The sequence below is a fragment of the Tamandua tetradactyla genome, chromosome 9, assembly GCF_023851605.1.
Source record: "Tamandua tetradactyla isolate mTamTet1 chromosome 9, mTamTet1.pri, whole genome shotgun sequence".
NCBI classification, from domain to species: domain Eukaryota; kingdom Metazoa; phylum Chordata; class Mammalia; order Pilosa; family Myrmecophagidae; genus Tamandua; species Tamandua tetradactyla.
Genome location: NC_135335.1, coordinates 38,742,206 through 38,760,760, shown reverse-complemented (window position 1 = coordinate 38,760,760; position 18,555 = coordinate 38,742,206). Strand labels below are relative to the sequence as shown.

Here is an 18,555-nt window from a genome sequence, read left to right as displayed (position 1 = left end):
CTAGAGGCCGCGCCGCGCCCTCCCGTGGCCCCGCCCCTTTAAGGATCCCGCGGGCTGACCAGATGAGGCTGCGGGTTCCACCCGGACCCTGACCAGGGGTCACTTGGAATCCGAAACTCAGATACCAAGACCGTCTTCCCTCCGGGCCAGTCCTTCCCTTTTCCTGAGATCCGTAAATGAAAGAAAGGATTCATAACTGCAGCTTCCCCTGCCTCCCTCCGGTTCGGGATGCGACCGTCCTTATGACGAAACATTGTAGGATGATTAAATATTGGGGGATGGGTGGGTAAACTGGACGCACCCAGTACTTTCTTGTTGTTAGACCTTCCTCAGAATCCAAGGGCTGGGACGCCGTGAGGCTTGTTACCCCTCCTTCCCCTAGTCATAGGGCCGATGCCCTTCCCCACGGTCCGGGATCCTGTGAGTCTGGCCCGTCAGGTAATCGACCGGGCAAGGAGGGATCTTAGCCAGGTTCCTACAGCTGGAGCCCAGACCCAACCACTAGAGTCCCCAGTCCTTAAGTCCCTGGTTGTCCAAGGGGAGGACCCCAGTAAGCTCAGTGAGAACCCTGCACCGCTGGACAGAGATGGGGGCTCCTTTCTGCCACACATGGCCCAGGAGTCTGGCCCCTCATGGCACTGAGGAGAGTGACCCAGCGTGGAACCTAGATTCCCCTTAGATGACAGTTTCCTCTCTTGAAAACAGGGTAAGAAATCTAGCTGGATGATTACCGCTTGAGGAAACTCAGGACTTGTACTTCCTTCCAACGGATTTCAGGACTTGTTTATCCCTCTAATGGAAAAATATTGCAGGACTGTGTGGGAAGTGGGGCGGGGGGTGGGGGGAGTGGGGACTAGTATGGAGCAGAGAATAAAGGTGGGGATCTCTTGGGTTTCCTGTTCTTAAAGGAATAGACCTTGGCCTCCGGTCTGTAGCTGCACCACTGATTTCTCTCAGTGATAAGGCTAAGTCAGTTTTCTCCCTGAGCCTCGTTTCCTGAACTGGAAAATGGGGATAATGGCATATCAGATATAATATAAATATAATGCATGGTGGAATAGTTGTTATTAAAAGAATGTCCTTGCATAGGCCTTGAAAAAGAAATTGAGAATTTGGGACAGAGAATGAAACTGTATCTTACGCATTGCTGCAGACCTGAAAGACAGTGTTAATAAACTGGTTTAGAGTACAGGGTCAGGAAGGAAACTCTTAGTTTAAATACTATATTGCCTACCAGCTAGTAGTACCAAGTGGGAACTGTAATAATACACCCTCTGAAGGTTGATATGAGATTAAATGGATGTGAAATTGGAAGTGGATGGGCCTGGGAAGAGGCTAGGATTTGGGGTTCATGTGTGGCTGCATCTCCCATCCCTCACTCAACATTGGGGATGGTGTCTTGCTCTGATGCTAAGCAGAGGTTTACAAAGTTCAGACACTTTGGGTACCAGGCTCCCCTCTTCCTAATAGGGATGCTTCTTACATCCTGTGTCCATTATCTCCTGCCCCCAGAACCAAATCAGGCCACTCTTAGGTCTCCCCAATTTGTGACCCCCTCTCCCCCGAGTCCCTTTGCCTGCATCTTCTCCTCCTCCTCCTGAGGCCCCTTCTAAGATTTTATTCTCTGGGACTATTGGCCATTCCTCATGGAGGGTCAGTAGCTGATGGCAGGTTAAGTTTGTCTCTCTCCTGGATTTTCAGGTATGAATATGCACTTGTTCCAGAAGGTATGACCTGGTGGAAGGAGATACACAGCCTTGGGACTTCCCTCCCAGGGACTTAATTTCCCCGGAATTTAAATCCACGAGGGGTGAGGTGGAGACCCAGTTGTCCTGTGGAAAAAGGTCTTGTGATGTGTACCGTGTCTGTGTTTCCACGTGTGCATTTATTGTTATTGCTCAGTATAGTGTTGAAAAGGCAGACAAATCCCATTCATTACAGAGAGCACAAGCCAGAGATACAGAGAAATAAAGAGTGTACAATAAGAGCACAGTCACTTCCCAGTCCCATTTGTCCCAGAGCCCAGGCAGCTTGTGGAAGCTGGAGGCGGCACCATTCTCTCGCTACTCTGTTATAAAATATGTGCACACAAGAGTTAGCAAAGTGTGGTGACCCCCAAAAGGTCCGGGAGAGAGAGCACCACAGGCATTACAAAACACGTAGGGGTCTGAGAAGGGCAGTCCCAAAGCAGCCTCAAATATCTTGTTTTAAGGGGAGGGGGTGTAGGCTGATGCCCAGAGCCTGAGACCCCCTTTCCCCTACTTGCATGGGTAGATCTCTGCATCAAAATCTGGGGAGCTTGATTTGGAACTTGGAAATGACCCAGGGATTTCCTGCTGTTATCTGATTTAGGATTTGGCTCTGTAAGATCCAAAGGCTTTCTAGAACTACACACACCGCCCCCACTCCCAAGACCCTCTAGTGGTAGGGCTTCAGACACTACGTCAGGAGAGAGATTTTTGTGGGTGGCTTGTCAGAGGGCACTAGGTTGGCAGCCTTCTGTAGGCAGAACAAGAATGTGGTGGGGAGAATAACAGTGGTGATAAGGTCCAGATGAAAAATTGCTGTATCCCAAAGGACCTGTCACACAACCTCTGAAAACTCTGGGTAAGAGCAGGAGGTTCTTAGCTTCTCAACCCCCAAACAAAACACAAACCCCAAAATAGACAGAACCTGCTCAGGAAAGGGAGATGGGAACAGACAGTTCTCCACGATGAGAAATTAGAAGTACATGACAACTGGGCCACATATTCCTAACAAAGGTCTCTCTCCTAGGAAGCTCTGGTAGCTCCAGGTCTGGGAGAGACGCCACTTTCTCAGCTGAGCTAGGGGCAGGAGGAGCACCCCCTCCAGCAAGGCTAATGGTGGGGTGACTCTGGTTCCCAAGCTGAGATTAGGTGGGAGCTCAGTGGCCTTTCCTAACAACTCCTGAGCTCAGGTGACAGATGAAATGATGGGAGGGGCACAAGGCTTCTGGCAACTGGCACACTCTCTTTAGCGGCCTTGAGTGGCTGGTAATTGCAATGAAGGGAAAATGCTTGCACACTGAATGACAGGACCCAAAATTTGGGGTAGGAGGAGGGCAGGGATGGGTAGAATTGGCAAAATGTTAAAGTTGACTTCAAGGAGCAGATGGAAGAGAACAACCAAGAAATTTTGTAAGAGAAGAGTGAAGCAGACTCACCCCACCGGTTAACAAAACGTTATAAAGCTACAATCATTAAAACTGCGTGGCTTGTGCCAGATGAGACACCCAGAAAAGGGAACAGGAGAGAAATTCCAGAAACAGTCCCAAGTCCCTGTAAGACATGGCATTTCTAAAAGGCTGGGAAAAAGAGGGCATTATCCAATATCGGGGACACCCAGGATAAGACAGGGATGGAGGCATTGCTCCAGTACTGTCACTGTCATTAGTCTGGTCTCAGAAGCATGGCGCCCTCCCTCGTGTTGGGACAAAGGGACGGGGGGGCAAGGGGTGGTGGTGAGAGGCTAACAGGAGCAATCGGGGCTGCTCCTGAGTTAGGGAAAGCTCTGCCTGAGTTTCAGGAAAGAAATTCCACAGTCTCCTCCCTGCCCACTTCCAAAGGTGGCTGACTCGATAGCCTTAGGAGTCCCTGAATGGGGCTCCCTGCTCTTCCCTCATCTGTCATGGGGGGCAAGTTGGTGAGTTTAGACTTCAGAACTGAATCAGTTATCTTCTCCGGGGGCTCCTGTCTGCAGGACAGAGGAGAAACTAAGTGGATGGTGCAGCCCCAGCCATAGAGAAAAAGTATACAGTACAGAGTATAATATACTTACTATGTTGTTTGAGGTTGTTTTTTGCTTTTTTTTTTTTAACCAGACATTTCAAAACCACACTGAGGGATTAAGGAGTCAGCAATTGAAAGCATAACCATTGCATAGTATTAAATGAACAGAGACGGTGAGTTTTTTTTATTTACAATTATCGTCTAGATAAAAAAATTCATAAAAACAGATGAATGGTCATAAATTATTTACCCCCTAATGGGGTGAACTGCCAAACGTACCCCATGCTGCTAGATATAGGACGCAGAGTGCAAGCTTTACGGACTACAGTGAGTTTTGACAAACCAATCATTTCCACTGTGTGTGGGGATGTATGCAAGTGTGAGAGTGAGGGGGTGTGCACTGAGGGGCTATCATTCCCGACAGAAAAAGACCAACATGAATGCTGTCCTTTCTGAGGTGGCTTCTGTCACTCCCTATTCCCAAGCCAGGCTCCCCTTGGAGAGGCCCCTCCTGTTTGCCCTGCAAGTGGAACAACCCTGGTGTCACGGGATGAGGTTATGGACATGTGAATGGTACAAAGAAGGGGAGGATGGAAAACGTGAGAAAGGAAACTCCAAAAAACACCATGTTCCACGGCTGTCCCATGTTTCACATGTGCAGGTCTTTCCTTCCTCTGCAGGAGGGTGCAGCTGAGTCCAGTGGCATATCCGAGGGCTGGAGGTGCGGTTTCCTCTGCCGGAAACATTTAGAGATATTTCTCCACGCTGTTCCGATGATGCTTTCTGCCCAAGACAGTCCTACTTGAAAGCCTTCTTCTCACAGGCAGGGTTAGCTCGGTGGGCTGGGCTGACTCTGGACCCAAGCTCTCAAGTTTCTCCAACAGCCATCCAGACCCAGGCCCTCCCAGCTGACTATGGCTCTTTTCCCAAGTGGATCTCATCTGGTTTGTGGAAGAGTTCTCTGGGCCCAGAGAAAGGAAGGGGGCCAGGCTGACACAGAACAGCTCTGGGAAGGGTCAGCGTGGGGAATGAATTTTGCAAGCGAGGCGGAAAGGGTTTGGTTTTTCCTTGAAGCATGGGACATCATCGATCATGGTATTCAAAATGTCTTTTGCACTGTACAAGTTTATGGAAAAAGATCGTATGCTGAAAAGTCTCAAAGCAAACTTTGTATTAAATACAAAAGTTCTTTTATGAAAAAAGCTGAGACCCACAAAGTGCTTAGCAGTTAAGAGGCCAACATACAATTAAATAAGCTCTTATTAAGTGGGATTACTAGTGCTGATATTGTCTTGGGGGAAAAATAACCACCTTTTCTCACCTGTGATACTGTAGGGTTTCAGAATGGCTTTCTGTCTGGGAAAGCAAGACTTGCTGTTAAAAGGCTACAGTATATATTGTGACTACAGGAAGACAATTTGGTTTAAAAATCACACTGAATACATCTCAATATACACATCGTAAAGTTCATTCGGATCTAAATAGTGCAGAGAAAAAGGCTAGTCTTGGAAAATAAAAATAAAAGCAATATGCCAACAGCCCATATGCTGCCATTTATCAGGAAATAAACCTCTAAATTCCTAACTAAAAAAAAAAAATCAACACAATAGCATTTATAATATTTCAACACTACCTCAATCTCTGTACAGACAGCGCCAAAGAGAACCTAAATTTGAAATGCTCTCAGTAAACTCAAGCGAGCTTCATTGAGAGAAAAGTCTTCAACTAATGCTTTGCAGATCCTGGAATCCTTGGGCCAGGATGGCTGTCGGTGTTGCAGACCCAAAGAAGCCTTCTCTCTTCCTCTCCCTTTGTCTACGGAGCATGTCGTGAGACCCGAAGGACGGCTGTTTGGTCGCAGGTGGCTTCTGTCTGAGCTCCCGCAGTAGTGATGTAATTGAACGGAAATAGCAGGCAAAAATCAGAGCATGGCTATCATAAAACATCAAGGATGCGATCCAGGAGAAATGTCTGTTGGGCCGAGCTGTTTGCGTAGCATCTCAGCCACCCAGTGTCCTTAAACCGTACAAATAGCCAAAGACATTATCTACAGGTTTGTAAACAAATTACATTCTTCTTTTAGGACATAAATAAGTTAAAATAGAGCAATTTAAGCTGAAACAAGGCAACATGCCGGCAAAGAAACTTTATATATCCATGTATATATATGTATATATATATGTATATATATATATGTATATATATATATCTACCTATCTATATGGACGTATACAGTCTTGGAGAAGTATACGTTGATATAGATAACAAAGAAATGGATATAACCTCGTGAGTGTCTATGGAGTTCTTCGGTTCCATTGGTGCAGATCTACTAGGCGAGTTAAGCTCTGCAATTTCCAAAAGTTGTTAAATTAATCTTTACAACTGAGACCATGCTGTGCAAGCATTTCAAAAACTCACAGACCAGTGGATTGGATAAATAGTCTCAGAAAAGAGTCTGTTTGTGGTTGCCGCCTAAGAAAACAAACAAACAAACCAAAAAAAAAACCAAACAACCCCTCCCCCAACCCCCCCAAAACCAAACAAGGGGAGGACCGGAAGTGTACAGTACATTCATGCAGGGGACGTGGTGAGTGGGGCAGGCGCGTGGCTGGTCTGTGCACGGGTGGGAGCCAGGCAGGGCATGTTTTGGGCAAATCGCTCACTCCCATAAGCCGCCAGTGGAGATCCCGCCCCTTGCCTCAGAGTGAAAAAAAGGGTTCAAACAGCATTGCAGCCAGAGGAAGGGTCTGTTGGGTGGTAACGTTGATTCTCTCCAGTGTCTGGTTTTTCCGTCGCTGCTCGTTGCTGCTCGGTGAGTCGGGTGCCTGGTGGGTGGGTAGCGGCGGGGTCCGTGAGGGCGGGCGCCGGGGGTCCTCAGCTAAAGTGACGTCTCCAGGCTGTGGATGGGGCTCCCTGGACTTGAAGAGGTAGCTGATTTGCTTGTGTCGGTCGTCAGGTTGATCCCGCTGTCGATAGCGCTGTTGTTCTTGTTGAGCGACGACGGCGGGCTCGAGTTCTGCTTGAGCGCGGCATCTTCTTCCAGGTCGGTGTCGTCGATGAGGGGGATGTGGGGCTGTGAATCTTCGATCCGGAATTCGGGGTGAGCCATGAAATTATGGATGGAGGTTCGAGACTCTGGCTTTTCTAAACCTTCATAGAGAGAGCTACGGAACGCCTTCACCACGCGGATCTGCAAGGGAAGCACAGGGGTCAGGGGCAGCACCTGTGGTGGTGGGGCCATGGCCAGGCTCGGGGGCTCGGAGAGGGGGGGACGGGTGGGAGAAGCGCTAGGGCACTGCAGGCGGCTGAAATCCACAGTCGCTGGGGGTTATGAGCGCCGACGGCGTGGGAGAGGAGGCTCAGGTTATATATGCATTCATGAGAGGCTTTTTTTTTTTAATTGCTTTGGTTTGGGTCAGAACCACAATATTAAGAAACAGAGAGAGTCATCAAGCACCATCAAAGAGATGATGGGAGGCAGTGGTTAAAGGAAGCATAGTCCACTCCGATGGGCAGCCAGACCTAGTGAGAGACTGAGCCTTGTTAATTTCAAAGCAGAGGTTCAACCATGCAGAAGGGGGGATAGGGCCAGGTGGGAAAAAAGGAGGAAGGACAGGCTTTTTTTTAAAAAAATTCATCTTAAAACACATACACACACACATACACACACACAGTTAAGAAACCAAAAAAAAAAACAAAAAAAAAACAAAAAACATGGAACAGATTACACGCCACAAACAGAAAAGGAACAGAAAGGAGAGACAGTTGGGTGAGCTGGGCTGAGAGGAGACACACGAGGGCCAAACAGAGAATGAGAACATCAAACCAAAGGCAGCAAAGCAAACCAAAGCCAACTCAGGGCTTTCTGAGGTGCAGAGTGGAGGCAGCCAGAAAGCACGGAGGTGCTGGCGGACTGAAGACAACAGGGGCAGGGAGCATGCCAGCGGTGGGGTCGGGGACCACACGGCACACACAGACGGGCACACGGCTACACTTGGAAGCCTGGACAATGTGAATGGAGGTCGTTTATACCCAACGTTTCTTTCCTTCATGCATTTGGGAGGTAAACACTCGAGTATAGACTCAAAGCCCTGGCCAATCATTGGAGCTTGCTTTGAGGTCCCTTATTTTCTGGGGGTCATTTGTTTATTTCTTTGACTGTGCTTTGAAAACCCAAAACCCAAAAAATGCGGCCAGAAGCAAATGGCCAAACTCAGCCCCAGGTGGAGATTCGGGGTGGGGGTGGGGGTGGGGGTGGGGAGGGGAGGGGAGTAGAACTGAGAGCCACAAAACAGCAGGTTCTTTGGTTTTCTGCATCTCAGTTGTGGACCACACATCCCGGGGCCTGCGTTTCCTCCTCTGAAGAATAGAAGGAGATTGGATCCTCAGTCTTTCAGGATAGTGGAAAGAGCACTGGACTTGGAATCAGGAAGACCTGAGTTCAAGTGCCGGCTCTGCAACTTCTAGTGCCAAGATCTTGGGCAACTCACACCCCTTCTCTGGCTGCCATCTGACCTGCCTCATGGGCTGCAGTGGGAAGACGACCCTCATTTTGAAGAGGGTCCCCTTCTCTGGACTCCTGGCAAAGGTGCCTCTTCCTCTCTTTCCAGCCCCAACTCAGAGCAGAGCTAGTGACGATGGGGAAACTGAGGCGGCATTTGTACCTCCAGGGAGGCAGTCAGCCCAGTGCCTGTGGCTAAGTGGCACGGCCTTCCCACACCCAGGCCTGAGGGGAGACAGAGGACTGGACAGCACAGTTGTGGGGAGGCCTTGGCAGTCTTAGGATTTGTGGCACTCTCACCTAAACCCGCAGTAGCTCATCCTGCTCCCTGGAAGTGACTTTTCTAAATGACAATGGTTGATGACTGTATGTGTCACAGCTTGGGATTTATTTGACTGTTTTGGGGTTGGGTTCTCTCTCCTTTCTGTCAGCCATCACTTCCTAGTATTGACACTGCCTTGTCTGCCAAAAAGCATCTCTTTCCCTTCTTCTTCTGTGCTGGAGCCCAGGGAATTCAGGGAACTCTGCTTGGTGGAAATGTGCTTCAAATATGAGCCTGCAGGTGCCAACCAAGAACCATTGGACCCCTTGCCTTCATGCCAGTGCTCTGGGATTGCTATTTTGGCTGCTCTGAGCTTTCTTTCCCTGGTTTCCCTATTTGTGGCTCTGTAGAGGTGACTGATCTCCTGACAAGTGGGCCATGACAACTTTAAATGGGAAAAAAAAAAAAAGCATTGCAAGCCTCGGTTTTCTCATCTGTAAAGTGGGAATAATGACTCTCACTGCCAGCCTACTGCTCAGGGTATTCTGAGACGGCTCCAGTCAGATGCCAGCTGGAGTGCCTGGCGGTGGGGCAGGGAATGGTGGCAGGACCCTGTCATGTGACTGACAACGCAGAGGGGACGACACACAATGAGATGCAGGCCCCTCCGCCCTCCCCCTGGCATGGAGACAACAGAAAGAATGAACTGCTCTGGACAAGACTGTGGGGAGAAGACTTTTTCGGGACACCCCGCCACGGCCATCTCAAGTCTCCACTTCGGTTCTCTCCGCGGCTGAAATGGAAAAAAATACGGGAAGGAAAAAAAAAAAAAACTCTTCCAGCTCTCCTCCCTGCCTATGCTAAAGAGGAGTTTTTCCTTGAAGGGAAAGAGAGGAAGGTGCCCAGTTTCTGGGATTTCCGATATTTTGGTTTCATCAGCAAAGAGGGAGCAGGAAGACCTGTGCCTGTTGTCAGAGGCTCTGAGGAGATGCATTAGCCCCGTTCTGGGATGGGTTGGATATACTCGAATGTTTACCCGGCTTCAAGGAAGCCCAGAGTCTGGGTTTGATTCACATTCATTTCAGGCTCAAGGTTAAAGACTCACAACCTCTTTTAATTTCACTCTCTCTTGCTGAACTCTGTGTCCAGGGTTCTCTAGCCCTCTAGGGAAACAAACACATGGAATATTCAGACAGCGGAGAGTTCTAGGGTTCCCCCCACCCCCCCGAAGCAAGCCATTTTCTCTCCAACCCAAGGTAGCACTTAATTAGTTAACCAAAACGCTAAGGGGAACTCCACTTTCTTTCCTTTCCTTCACCTCCATTTCTCCCCACTAAGAGATGCCAGTTCTCTGCCTTAGCTGTCCTCAGCACCAGGGGTCTGAAGGGGAACTGGGGGCAGGAGACGCCCTGTCTAGCGGGGTATGGTGTGCAGACAAGTGGCTGGGTCCTGGGTCCTGGGTCCCTTGCGCTCTGCTTTGTTGATTCAAAGGTGCAGCATTTTCACTGATGACTATGGAGCATGCTACAGACTTGCAAAATACAAAGATGGTTTGAGATAGGTTAGGAATTTGAGGGGAATAAGAAAGAAGGGCTGTGTGGCCTGACCTTGGATCAAACAGCTGAATGCTAACATTAGTCTTCATGATGGGAAAGTTTCCTTCTTGCAGCTCCCCTGGTCTTCTATACTTTGGAGGATCAGCAGCTTTCTACCAGTTTAAAGGTCATGGGCACTGGTGCTAAATGGAAGTTCAACCTTTGTGAGCTCAAGGCCTGTGGGCTTGTCTGGGAAGTGGTGTGGGGTGGCAAGAAGAAGTAGGGACTTTGGAGTTGATCCTCTCACCATTTCAGGCTCAAGTCTGTGTGATCCTGGCCAAGTGATTTGACTTCTCTGATCCTCACTGTCCCTCTCTGCTACATGGATATACTGATAGATCCTCTTCTTCTGTTTTGGTCGCGAGGCATACATTAATTCATAGATTTGGGGAACAGCTTTGGAAAAGGTAGAATGAGGCTCAAATGTGCTCTTAGGGTTGTGTCAATAAGATTCTGGTGGAAAAACTAACTTGGTTTTGAGTAAGTCAGAAGAGAAAAGCAAAGAAAGTGAACTATAGTCCCCTTCCAAACATCATCTACAAGTATACCCTGCCCTGTCTCAGGTGACCTGTGGTCAACCCCTGAGAACAAAATGCTAGTGAAGAGGACAACGGCTGGACTCTTCTTGAGCCAACAGACCCCAGGGATTTTCTTGTTGGCTCTGGCATGCACATGGTCACCCTCCTCTGTTGGAGGAGCCCCAGGACTAGCTCTTGCTCAGGGGAGGCCGGGAAGCAGCCACCTCTTCACCCCATCCTGTTTCACTCCTCCCTTGTGGGAAGAAAGCATTGGACTTCTGCAGGCACCTTGCTGGGTGGCCAGAGGGCCCTCAGTCTCCTTGAGGACCAGAAGGGGTGACATCATCACAGGAACTATTCAAGCAAAGGAGGAGCTAGGGGCATATTTATCTAGAGTTAGCACTGGGAATGTGTTGACCAAAATGCAAACCTGGGAACTGCAGAGGCTGTGAGCCCTTTTGGGAACCAGTGCATTTGGTCAGGAGGGTGGCCAGGCTCTCTTTGAGACCACACTCCCAAGGAGAGCTTCCTCTGGGATCTCAGAATTCCAGGCTGGCTTCTATGAGAGAGGGTGGGAACACGGGACTCTTCAGGAAGCAGAATGTAAGGGGAAGGGCAAGACGGCGGACGGATGAGAGCGTCACGCCTGACCAGCCTCTTTGATTCCTCTGGGAGAAGCAAAAGTCATGGGCAAGGACCATTAAGTCAGCTTTTGCGAAACCTTTGCTGAAGCACCACAAAGGCTGTTCCAAAGCCAGTGTCTCCACCGGGTCAAGGGGGCTAATCTGGCTTGGAAAGAGATTGGCTTAGAGACAGGAAGGGAAGGATAGGCATAAATGGGTGTTTCCCTGAAGGGAGAAGTGTTGGGAACCGCTTGCCCAGGACTGGCCTTAGTGGATGGTTTTAGGTGAGAATGAAATTACCAAGGTCCTAAATGGATGAGCTCTTTACTTCTAGATGAGGGTCAAGATGAAGGGCTAAACCAAGGGGAAACTCTTAAAGGCTGCAAAGGCACCAAGGAATGTCCGAGGGACTCTGTCATGGCCAGCGTGAAACTACACACTTGAAGAAAGAGGCCAGACCAGGATGGAGTACGAGCCGAACTCTCCCCAGCAGCCAGACCCAGCCAGAAGGATGCAGGAATCGCTGGGAGGGATGGCAGGAACCGAGAGAAATGCAGTCCCCAGGCTGGGGCTCTTTTGGCAGGGCCAGAGCTAAGCTGATGCAGGAGTCAACAGGTCAGTGTGGTGAGGGCTGTTCCTCCCCCACCGACATGTGAGGACTCTCTGGTCTGAAGGAGAAGAGGTATGGGCCCCGAGAGAGCCTGGCAATGATTTCCCCATGAACAGAACCTCATAGCCTTGTGACTCAGACACCATCTGCTCAAATAATCCTCCGTTTCAACTTGGCTTGTCTGGCTTCCTCATCATTTGTGTTTTTGTGCTAATGAATGAACATTGAGGAGCTTTTTCTTGCTTCTCTGCATCCTTCCCGTCCTCTTGCATAGCTGGCAGAACTAGGAGATAGCACCTACAGAAAGGTCATGGGAGTGAGCCTGGGCCATCAATGGGCTCTACGTGGTGTGTGCCCCTGCCAGAGGGGCTACGATGGAGGAGTTAGTGTCTAGGACACAGATCTTTGCTGCTTGGCTGTGGGGTACACGTGTTGTGTGTGTTCTGCACTCCATAAGTATCAAGTTAAGAGAACCGGTGCCTTATTTCTCATCAAAGAAGCTCTGAGGGCTGAATAAGTGAACAGAAACACTGAGGAGACCAGAATTGGGGAGCTCCCTTGCAGTTTGGTAGGTTCTAATGGGAGACTAGGTCAGGGAGGCAGGTGGCAAGTGGGAACTTCAGGAAAGAGCAAGACAGAACCAGCGATGAGAGACCCAGATGAGAAGTGGTGGCACGTGGAGATGAGCTCAGCAGGAGGGAGGTGTAGGATGGAACACAGTCCCAGGCTAGCCGTGAGATTAGGAAAGGCAGCCAGAGAGGTTAGACCAGATCCCTCAGGGCCTGCGGCCCCAGCCGAGGTGTGGGGCTTGGCCCTCCATTTCTCCCTGAGGCCAACCTGAATGGGTGTGGATCCTGTCCCTTCCAGGGAGGGGTCAGAATTCAGCGCGCTCCATCCTGTGCTGCGGGGCAAAGTGTCTGCAAGGCCCTGGATGCAGTCAGATCCGCAAGGAGAGGGAGTGTGAGGAAGGGGCGGGGCAGGCTGGGAACTCCTTGGTGACCTCTGACCTACAGTGTTCCCTGGGCTCAACTGTGCCCCTGGACCATGACCCCATCACTAACCCTCTGGGAGACCTGAATAACATGAACCATCTCTTGGTCGGTCCCCAACTGTGACCCTAGCAGAGAGTTACCTCTTGACCTCTGCCTGACTTTCACTGCAAGACTGTGACCTCTGGGCCACTTCTGACCCTCATTGGTTGTTCCTGACCGAGGATGACCTCACAGTGGGACACTCACCGACTGCTCCCCACGGACCGCTGGGACCCTGTGATAGGATTGGGACCACTCGATCCCTGAAACCTCCTTGACCAACAGCGATCCTCTGACAGAATCAAACCTTCTGCCCAGCTGTGACCCTTATGACCCCCCGACAGGCTGGCTGTAACCACTGGCTCTGACCCCTTGGTGGCCCTGACCCCAGACTGATTCTGACCCCTGATGAACTGCGACCCTGTGGCTCGCCTCGGATCTCCTGACCACTTCGGACTCTCCATAATGGCTGGGGTCCCTCGGCCCACGGTGCCTAACTGTGGCCGGTGGCCCCCGTGGCCCACGGCGCCCCTGCCCCTGCCCCTGCCCGCCCGGGAGCTGGCGTCTGTGGCGCCGGAGGCGGGAAGGAGTCACACTCACGCCCAGCTGCAGCAGGAGGAAGGCTGGTCGGAGAGGAAAGAGCATTGGACAACGACACGCGACTAGGACTAGAGAGATTGGCTACGTCCTGGCTCTGGCTGGTGACGGAGGACTGTCTCCGGAGGGCCCCCTGAAAGGAGGCCCCGCTCTTGAAAGTATTGACTACTTCAATCTGCAACGGAGGAGAGAACGAGACAAGTTGCGAAAAGAACGGACACGACAGCTACACAACTGACAGGCGCAACGTCACAAGAACAGCTGCAGCCACGGCGACGACAACAATGTCACTTAAATCAAAACAAAACAATACCAGACACACTCCAAGGCTCTGAAAGATGTCTGCTCAGCTCTGGGCCCATCTGCAGGTTCCAGGACCCCAAGGAGGACACATACTCCGGCCTTGACTTACACTAGCAGGCTCAGAGACCAATCTGCCGGGCCTGGGCATGGAGGGGTGGGGTGGGGGGAATTAAACATGGCATGTGGAGGCGAGGGAGTGGGTGTTCAGCCTCTCTTGGGGCCCAGGAAGGGGTCAGAGCAGTAGGTGGGGCATGGAGTACACAGGCCCCAAATCCTGCTCTGCCACTTACTAGCTAGATGACCTTGCCTCCCTCTGAGGCTAGTTTCCTGTCCTAGGCAACGGCCTCCACTGCTCACTAGCTGGCAGGACATCTGTAAATCTGGCAAGGCCCCTGGCTCGTGCAAGTGTACAAAAAGAACAAAGCAGGCGGGAGCTCGTGCCTGGTGGAGAAGTAGCCCACAGGAAGTGGGGTCCCAGGCCTGGGCCGGGCAGCTCTGGGTCTGAAGCCAAGGCTCCTCTCCCCTTTACCTCTGAAGACGGGGAGCTGGACCCACCTCCCAGGGGGCTGTGGTGGTCAAAGGAGGCAGGGTTTGGGGCAGTGCACTGCTGGGGCATGAAGCTGTGCAAACATTGTTATGCTACACTGAATGGGAAGGCCAGGGGAGGTGGGTGGGATCCAGGCCCGCTCTCAGCCCCACTCCTTCCTGTGGGAGAGCGAACAGCCAGGGCAGGGCCCTGCCCTCTGCCTGATAGGAGCCCCTGTCCCTCTCTCTGCGTGTAGGAGCTCCAGGCCTTACCTCCCAGTGGCAGATCCTGTTGAGGTTGGTGAGGAGGAGCTGGCAGCCCAGATAGGCAGAGACACCCCCTCTTCTCTCCCCCTCCCAAAGATGAAGGTCAGAGGCTTTCTTGTGTTAGGAGGCCCAGGGCCAGGCTACAGCCAGGGGCCCTCAGACAGGGGGGCCTGCCCTGTTCCCAACAGTTTTCCTGCTTCCATCCATGCCCAGATGGATGCCTGCAAGTGGGACAGGGGTGGGAGGGGGTGTCGGGGCTTCCAGGTCCCGCCTTCCCAGGTGGTCTCAGTTTTGTGGTCACCTTTGCCCCTCACCTCCAGAGCCTTGAGCGTATGCAGGCTGTGAGGCCTGTGTGAGGATGTGCGGGGTGTGTGTGTTGCATGGTTATGCCCACGGGTCCTGCAGCAGCTCTGCATTCTCTGTGCTGGAGGAGAAGGCTTGCCTCTCACTGCATGTGTGCACGTGGTATGCACGTGGTGTGCAAGTGTCTGTCCGAGCTCTGTGGGATAGCCCAGCTGCTCTGAATGGGCAGGAGGGGCAGGGTTGAAGGTCCTTGGGCAATGGGAGGTTGTGTGTGCATGTGGGAAGTGCCAGTACCTGACCGGGCTGACCACCGAGCCCTGGAGAATGAGGGCAGAGCCCGGCCTGAGGCTTTGGACAAGGCCTCAAGTGGACCAGCTTGTTCAACCTTTCTCTGAGCCCTGACCCACACCCCCCACGGCACCCCTGCCCGAGCTCTCCCCTCAGCCCTCTTAGAGAACCCCCACTGAAACCCTCAGTGGGTGTGATACCGCCTCCAGGCTGGGAGGGGGAGAAGGAACATTCCTGGGGAGGACGCCCTGTGTCTGCGGCAGCCACATGAGAGCATGGGTGAGATGGTGGGGCCTGGGTGGGACCTGCCAACCCCCTGCCCGGGCTCTGCCTGTGGCCTGGGCCCGGGGTTGGTGTGGGCAGTGGTGTGGGCCCGGCCTGCGCGGCTTCCATACCTGCGTCTGGATCCGGTTCAGGCCACGGAACCACAGGATCTGGCCGCGCCGCAGCTCCCTCTCGGCATGATCGATCTCCTCCACATCCTCATTGAGCTCCTCCTCGGGGATCTCCTCCTTTTGCGTGAGCCTTCCTGCCTCCTTGAGGAACTTGAGCCTGCTGGTTGGGATGGTGGCGATGACCTGGAAGGAAGCCGGGGGTCCGGGTGATGGAGGCTGCCCCCTCGGTCGGCCTTCGGGACTCTGTGCTGTTTCCCTCCCAGCTCGCACCCCACCTGCCCTCCTCCTCCTCCCAGCTTCTTCGCTCACCCAGTTATCTACCATCTACTTGTTCAACTCACTCCCTCACTCAACGTACCCATTCCTCAACCTGCTCAATTTAAAACTTTCTCATGAATTTGCTTTTTAAATTCATGCATGCACGCACTCAGAGTCAGGGGAACGAAGGGGAAGGCTTGGGCTTTAGGAGTTGGACATACGGGCCTTTCAGCGCCCAGACCTTACTGATGGTGTGGCCTTGGGCAAGTCGTCAGCCTCTCAGAGCTCAGGCGCCCCATCTGCAGAGCTGGGGGAAGTCTCAGGGTGGTCCAGCTGTCCTGCATGGAGCCTGACCCATGCCTGGCCCTCAGGTCTCCTGGACTTGTTCCTTGACATCATGTGACCTCCCTCCTAAGATCCTGGGGTCCTGGGTACCCAAGCCTGGGAACAGGGGCTCAGGGCCCGGGTCCCCAGGGGGCAGCCAATCCAATTGGTCTCTGGGAGTGGTTTGTCCTGGGGCAAGATACCTTCATCCTCACTTCCCCCAAAGGGCTTGACTGCGGGGCAGAGGCCTGAGGGACAGGGCCTGTAGTGAGGCTGAGGCTATAGGGACTCAAGCCCTGGCCTGAACAGTCCGGCCTCAGGGGTTCTCTGGGAGTTGAAAGTCAGCCTGGCCCTCGAGAATCGTCCTTAGTCATTTAGAGTTGGGTTCCCCAGACATGGAGTGCTCCGGAGAGTTCCATGTGGGCACGGGTCCTCTGCTCCCATTGGGGTCCCAGTGGGATAAAGTCCCACTGTTGTTAAAGTCCAGTGTAATTTAGCAGCTCCAAAGTTTAAAGAAGTTCCTTTTGGATGAAAGTAAACCCTCTTCTTTATATTCTAGGTAATTCTGCCATGGTAGCTTCCCACTCTGGCCTGGGCAGAGCCTGAAGGCCCCTCTGCCTGGCTGGCTGAGCCCCTTGGGAAAAAGGCCCCTTGGCCACGATCCAGCTCAGGGCATGCCCCACAAGCACGGACAGCTTCAGAGTGCTGGCACGGTGGGTGTGTAGGGAGGGGGGCTGCTGGAACTTGGGCAAAAGTAGGGAAGGGAACTTGGTGGGAGAATGTTTTGGAGTCTGAGCTGGAAGATCCTCTGGCCTAGCATTCCCCAAAACTGGGAAGGATCCCATATGGCTGCAGACACAGCAAGGGGTATCTCTGCTTGGTGTTGGCAGGTCATAAACACCTTCACATGACTTAACAAAAGCAGGCTTCAGGATCCGAGCCTCGGCAGGCAATGCACCTAGCTAAACTTAAGTAACATCGTTGGCATTGGGTTTATTTTTTGCTAGCTTCTATTTATGACAGGTGATATTGATTTTCCAACTATGATAATGATGTAAAGTTGCCTTTTAAAATAAATTCAAGTAAAAACACAAATGAAAAAAACACTAATGCAATTAAAAGATATTAAGCAAATAACAGAAGGGGCATACAACTGTCTAACGATAGGAACCAAATGACCAGTATTGGGGACCTGGCCTAAGCCTTACTGCTCAGATGCCCAGAGAATGGGCTAGTCAGTCCAGGGCAGAGCTGGGGCCCATTCCTGGGGCTCCTGCACTCCCTTCTCCTGCTGAGACACCTCCCAACCCACCCAGAACTTACCTGGCCCCAGACGAGCTCTCCTAACCCGATGAATATGCACCACATCCACTGGTCCAGCTGCAGCGGAGAGCAGCTGAATGGCTTCCCCCCAAACTGCACAATCACGATCTGGAGGTCAGATGAGGGGAAAGACAGGAAGACAGGTAGTCAGGGCCCGGTGCAGAGCCCTGGGGCTCCGGGGCACAGTCCCCGCCGGCCCAGGTCAGGGCGGGGGGTACCTGGCTACCTGGATGGCAAAGGTGCCTAGCACGATGGTGCAGAAGATGGGGTTCCGGAAGATGCCGTCGAAGACGTTGCGCTCGCCGTGGATCTTGCGGGCGTTGATCTCGTTGAAGAGTTGCATCATGACGAAGGTGTTGAAGATGATGGTATAGTGCTCCGAGGGCGGTGAGTGCAGGGGCGCGTTCCTCCCGCTGTCAATCTGGAACATCTTCTCGCCTGCCGAGCCGAGAGGGCGGGGCTGCGCTGAGGGCTGGGACCCGGTAGGGAGGGGGAGGGGGAGGGGGAGGCGCCCTGCCCTGCCCTTGGCGAGCAGCAGGGGGCGCCACGGAGACCTGGGGGCATGCGCTGCGCACCGCGCGGTCCTGAGTGTGAGTACAGAGTAACACACCCCTTTCTCCTCCGCAGGAGGAGGACCGCTTAGGTGGCTTTGCTCCCGCTCTTTCTGTGGGAATCTGCTAAAGGGGAAGGCACGCCCACTGTGTCCAGCTGCCCTTGTCTCTAAAAAGTGGCCCAGGGTTGGCAAAGTCATCTGGACTGGGAGCACAGGTCCTGGAACCGGAAGTCCGCGGTGCTCCCACCGAGATGCTGCTCCTTGTTACTGTGTGTCTCGCTGAGACCTCTGGAAGCTACGCTCACCAGGTTCGGACACGAGATACGGATTCCTGGAGCCTAGGGCCCCTCCTACGGCCTCTTTCCTTTACACCTGGCTGTCCCCGAGGGTGGGGGAGGGGCGGCAGACCAGCCCCCGCCTGCTGGGGGACCTTGCTGGGAGACTGTGTTCCTGATCTGCATCTTCCTGCAAAGCTGAGTGAACGGGGGCCAGGAGGGCTGGCGGAGCTGTCCTGAGCACCGGATGTCAAG

At 52.5% G+C, this 18,555-nt stretch overlaps 1 protein-coding gene and 1 long non-coding RNA gene across 11 annotated transcripts in view; one reads left to right on the top strand and one right to left on the bottom strand.

The window, feature by feature from the left end:
- The first annotated feature begins 9 nt into the window (after positions 1-9).
- LOC143647007 (uncharacterized) lies at positions 10-15,915 on the top strand. Of its 3 annotated transcripts, none has more exons than XR_013157778.1 (3): positions 10-706; positions 3,842-3,922; positions 15,589-15,915. It is a non-coding gene; the product is annotated as an uncharacterized LOC143647007 (long non-coding RNA). The 3 variants fall into 3 exon arrangements; XR_013157777.1 differs by lacking the exon at positions 15,589-15,915 and adding an exon at positions 5,489-6,097; XR_013157776.1 differs by lacking the exon at positions 15,589-15,915 and adding an exon at positions 4,430-6,097.
- ATP2B2 (ATPase plasma membrane Ca2+ transporting 2) overlaps positions 1,841-18,555 on the bottom strand; it is a 368,890-nt gene continuing 352,175 nt past the window's right edge. For 4 of the 8 annotated variants that reach the window (XM_077116558.1, XM_077116561.1, XM_077116562.1 and 1 more), the window contains 4 exons: positions 17,699-17,910; positions 17,473-17,580; positions 15,568-15,750; positions 1,841-6,939 (listed from right to left, as the gene is read on the bottom strand). In XM_077116558.1, coding sequence (XP_076972673.1) covers positions 6,628-6,939; positions 15,568-15,750; positions 17,473-17,580; positions 17,699-17,910 — 815 coding nt within the window. In that variant the 3' untranslated portion in view covers positions 1,841-6,627. Of the gene's footprint in view, positions 6,940-9,617; positions 9,676-13,489; positions 13,662-15,567; positions 15,751-17,472; positions 17,581-17,698; positions 17,911-18,555 lie in introns of all 8 variants that reach the window. The other 4 variants (XM_077116563.1, XM_077116565.1, XR_013157774.1 and 1 more) reach the window with 3 other exon arrangements.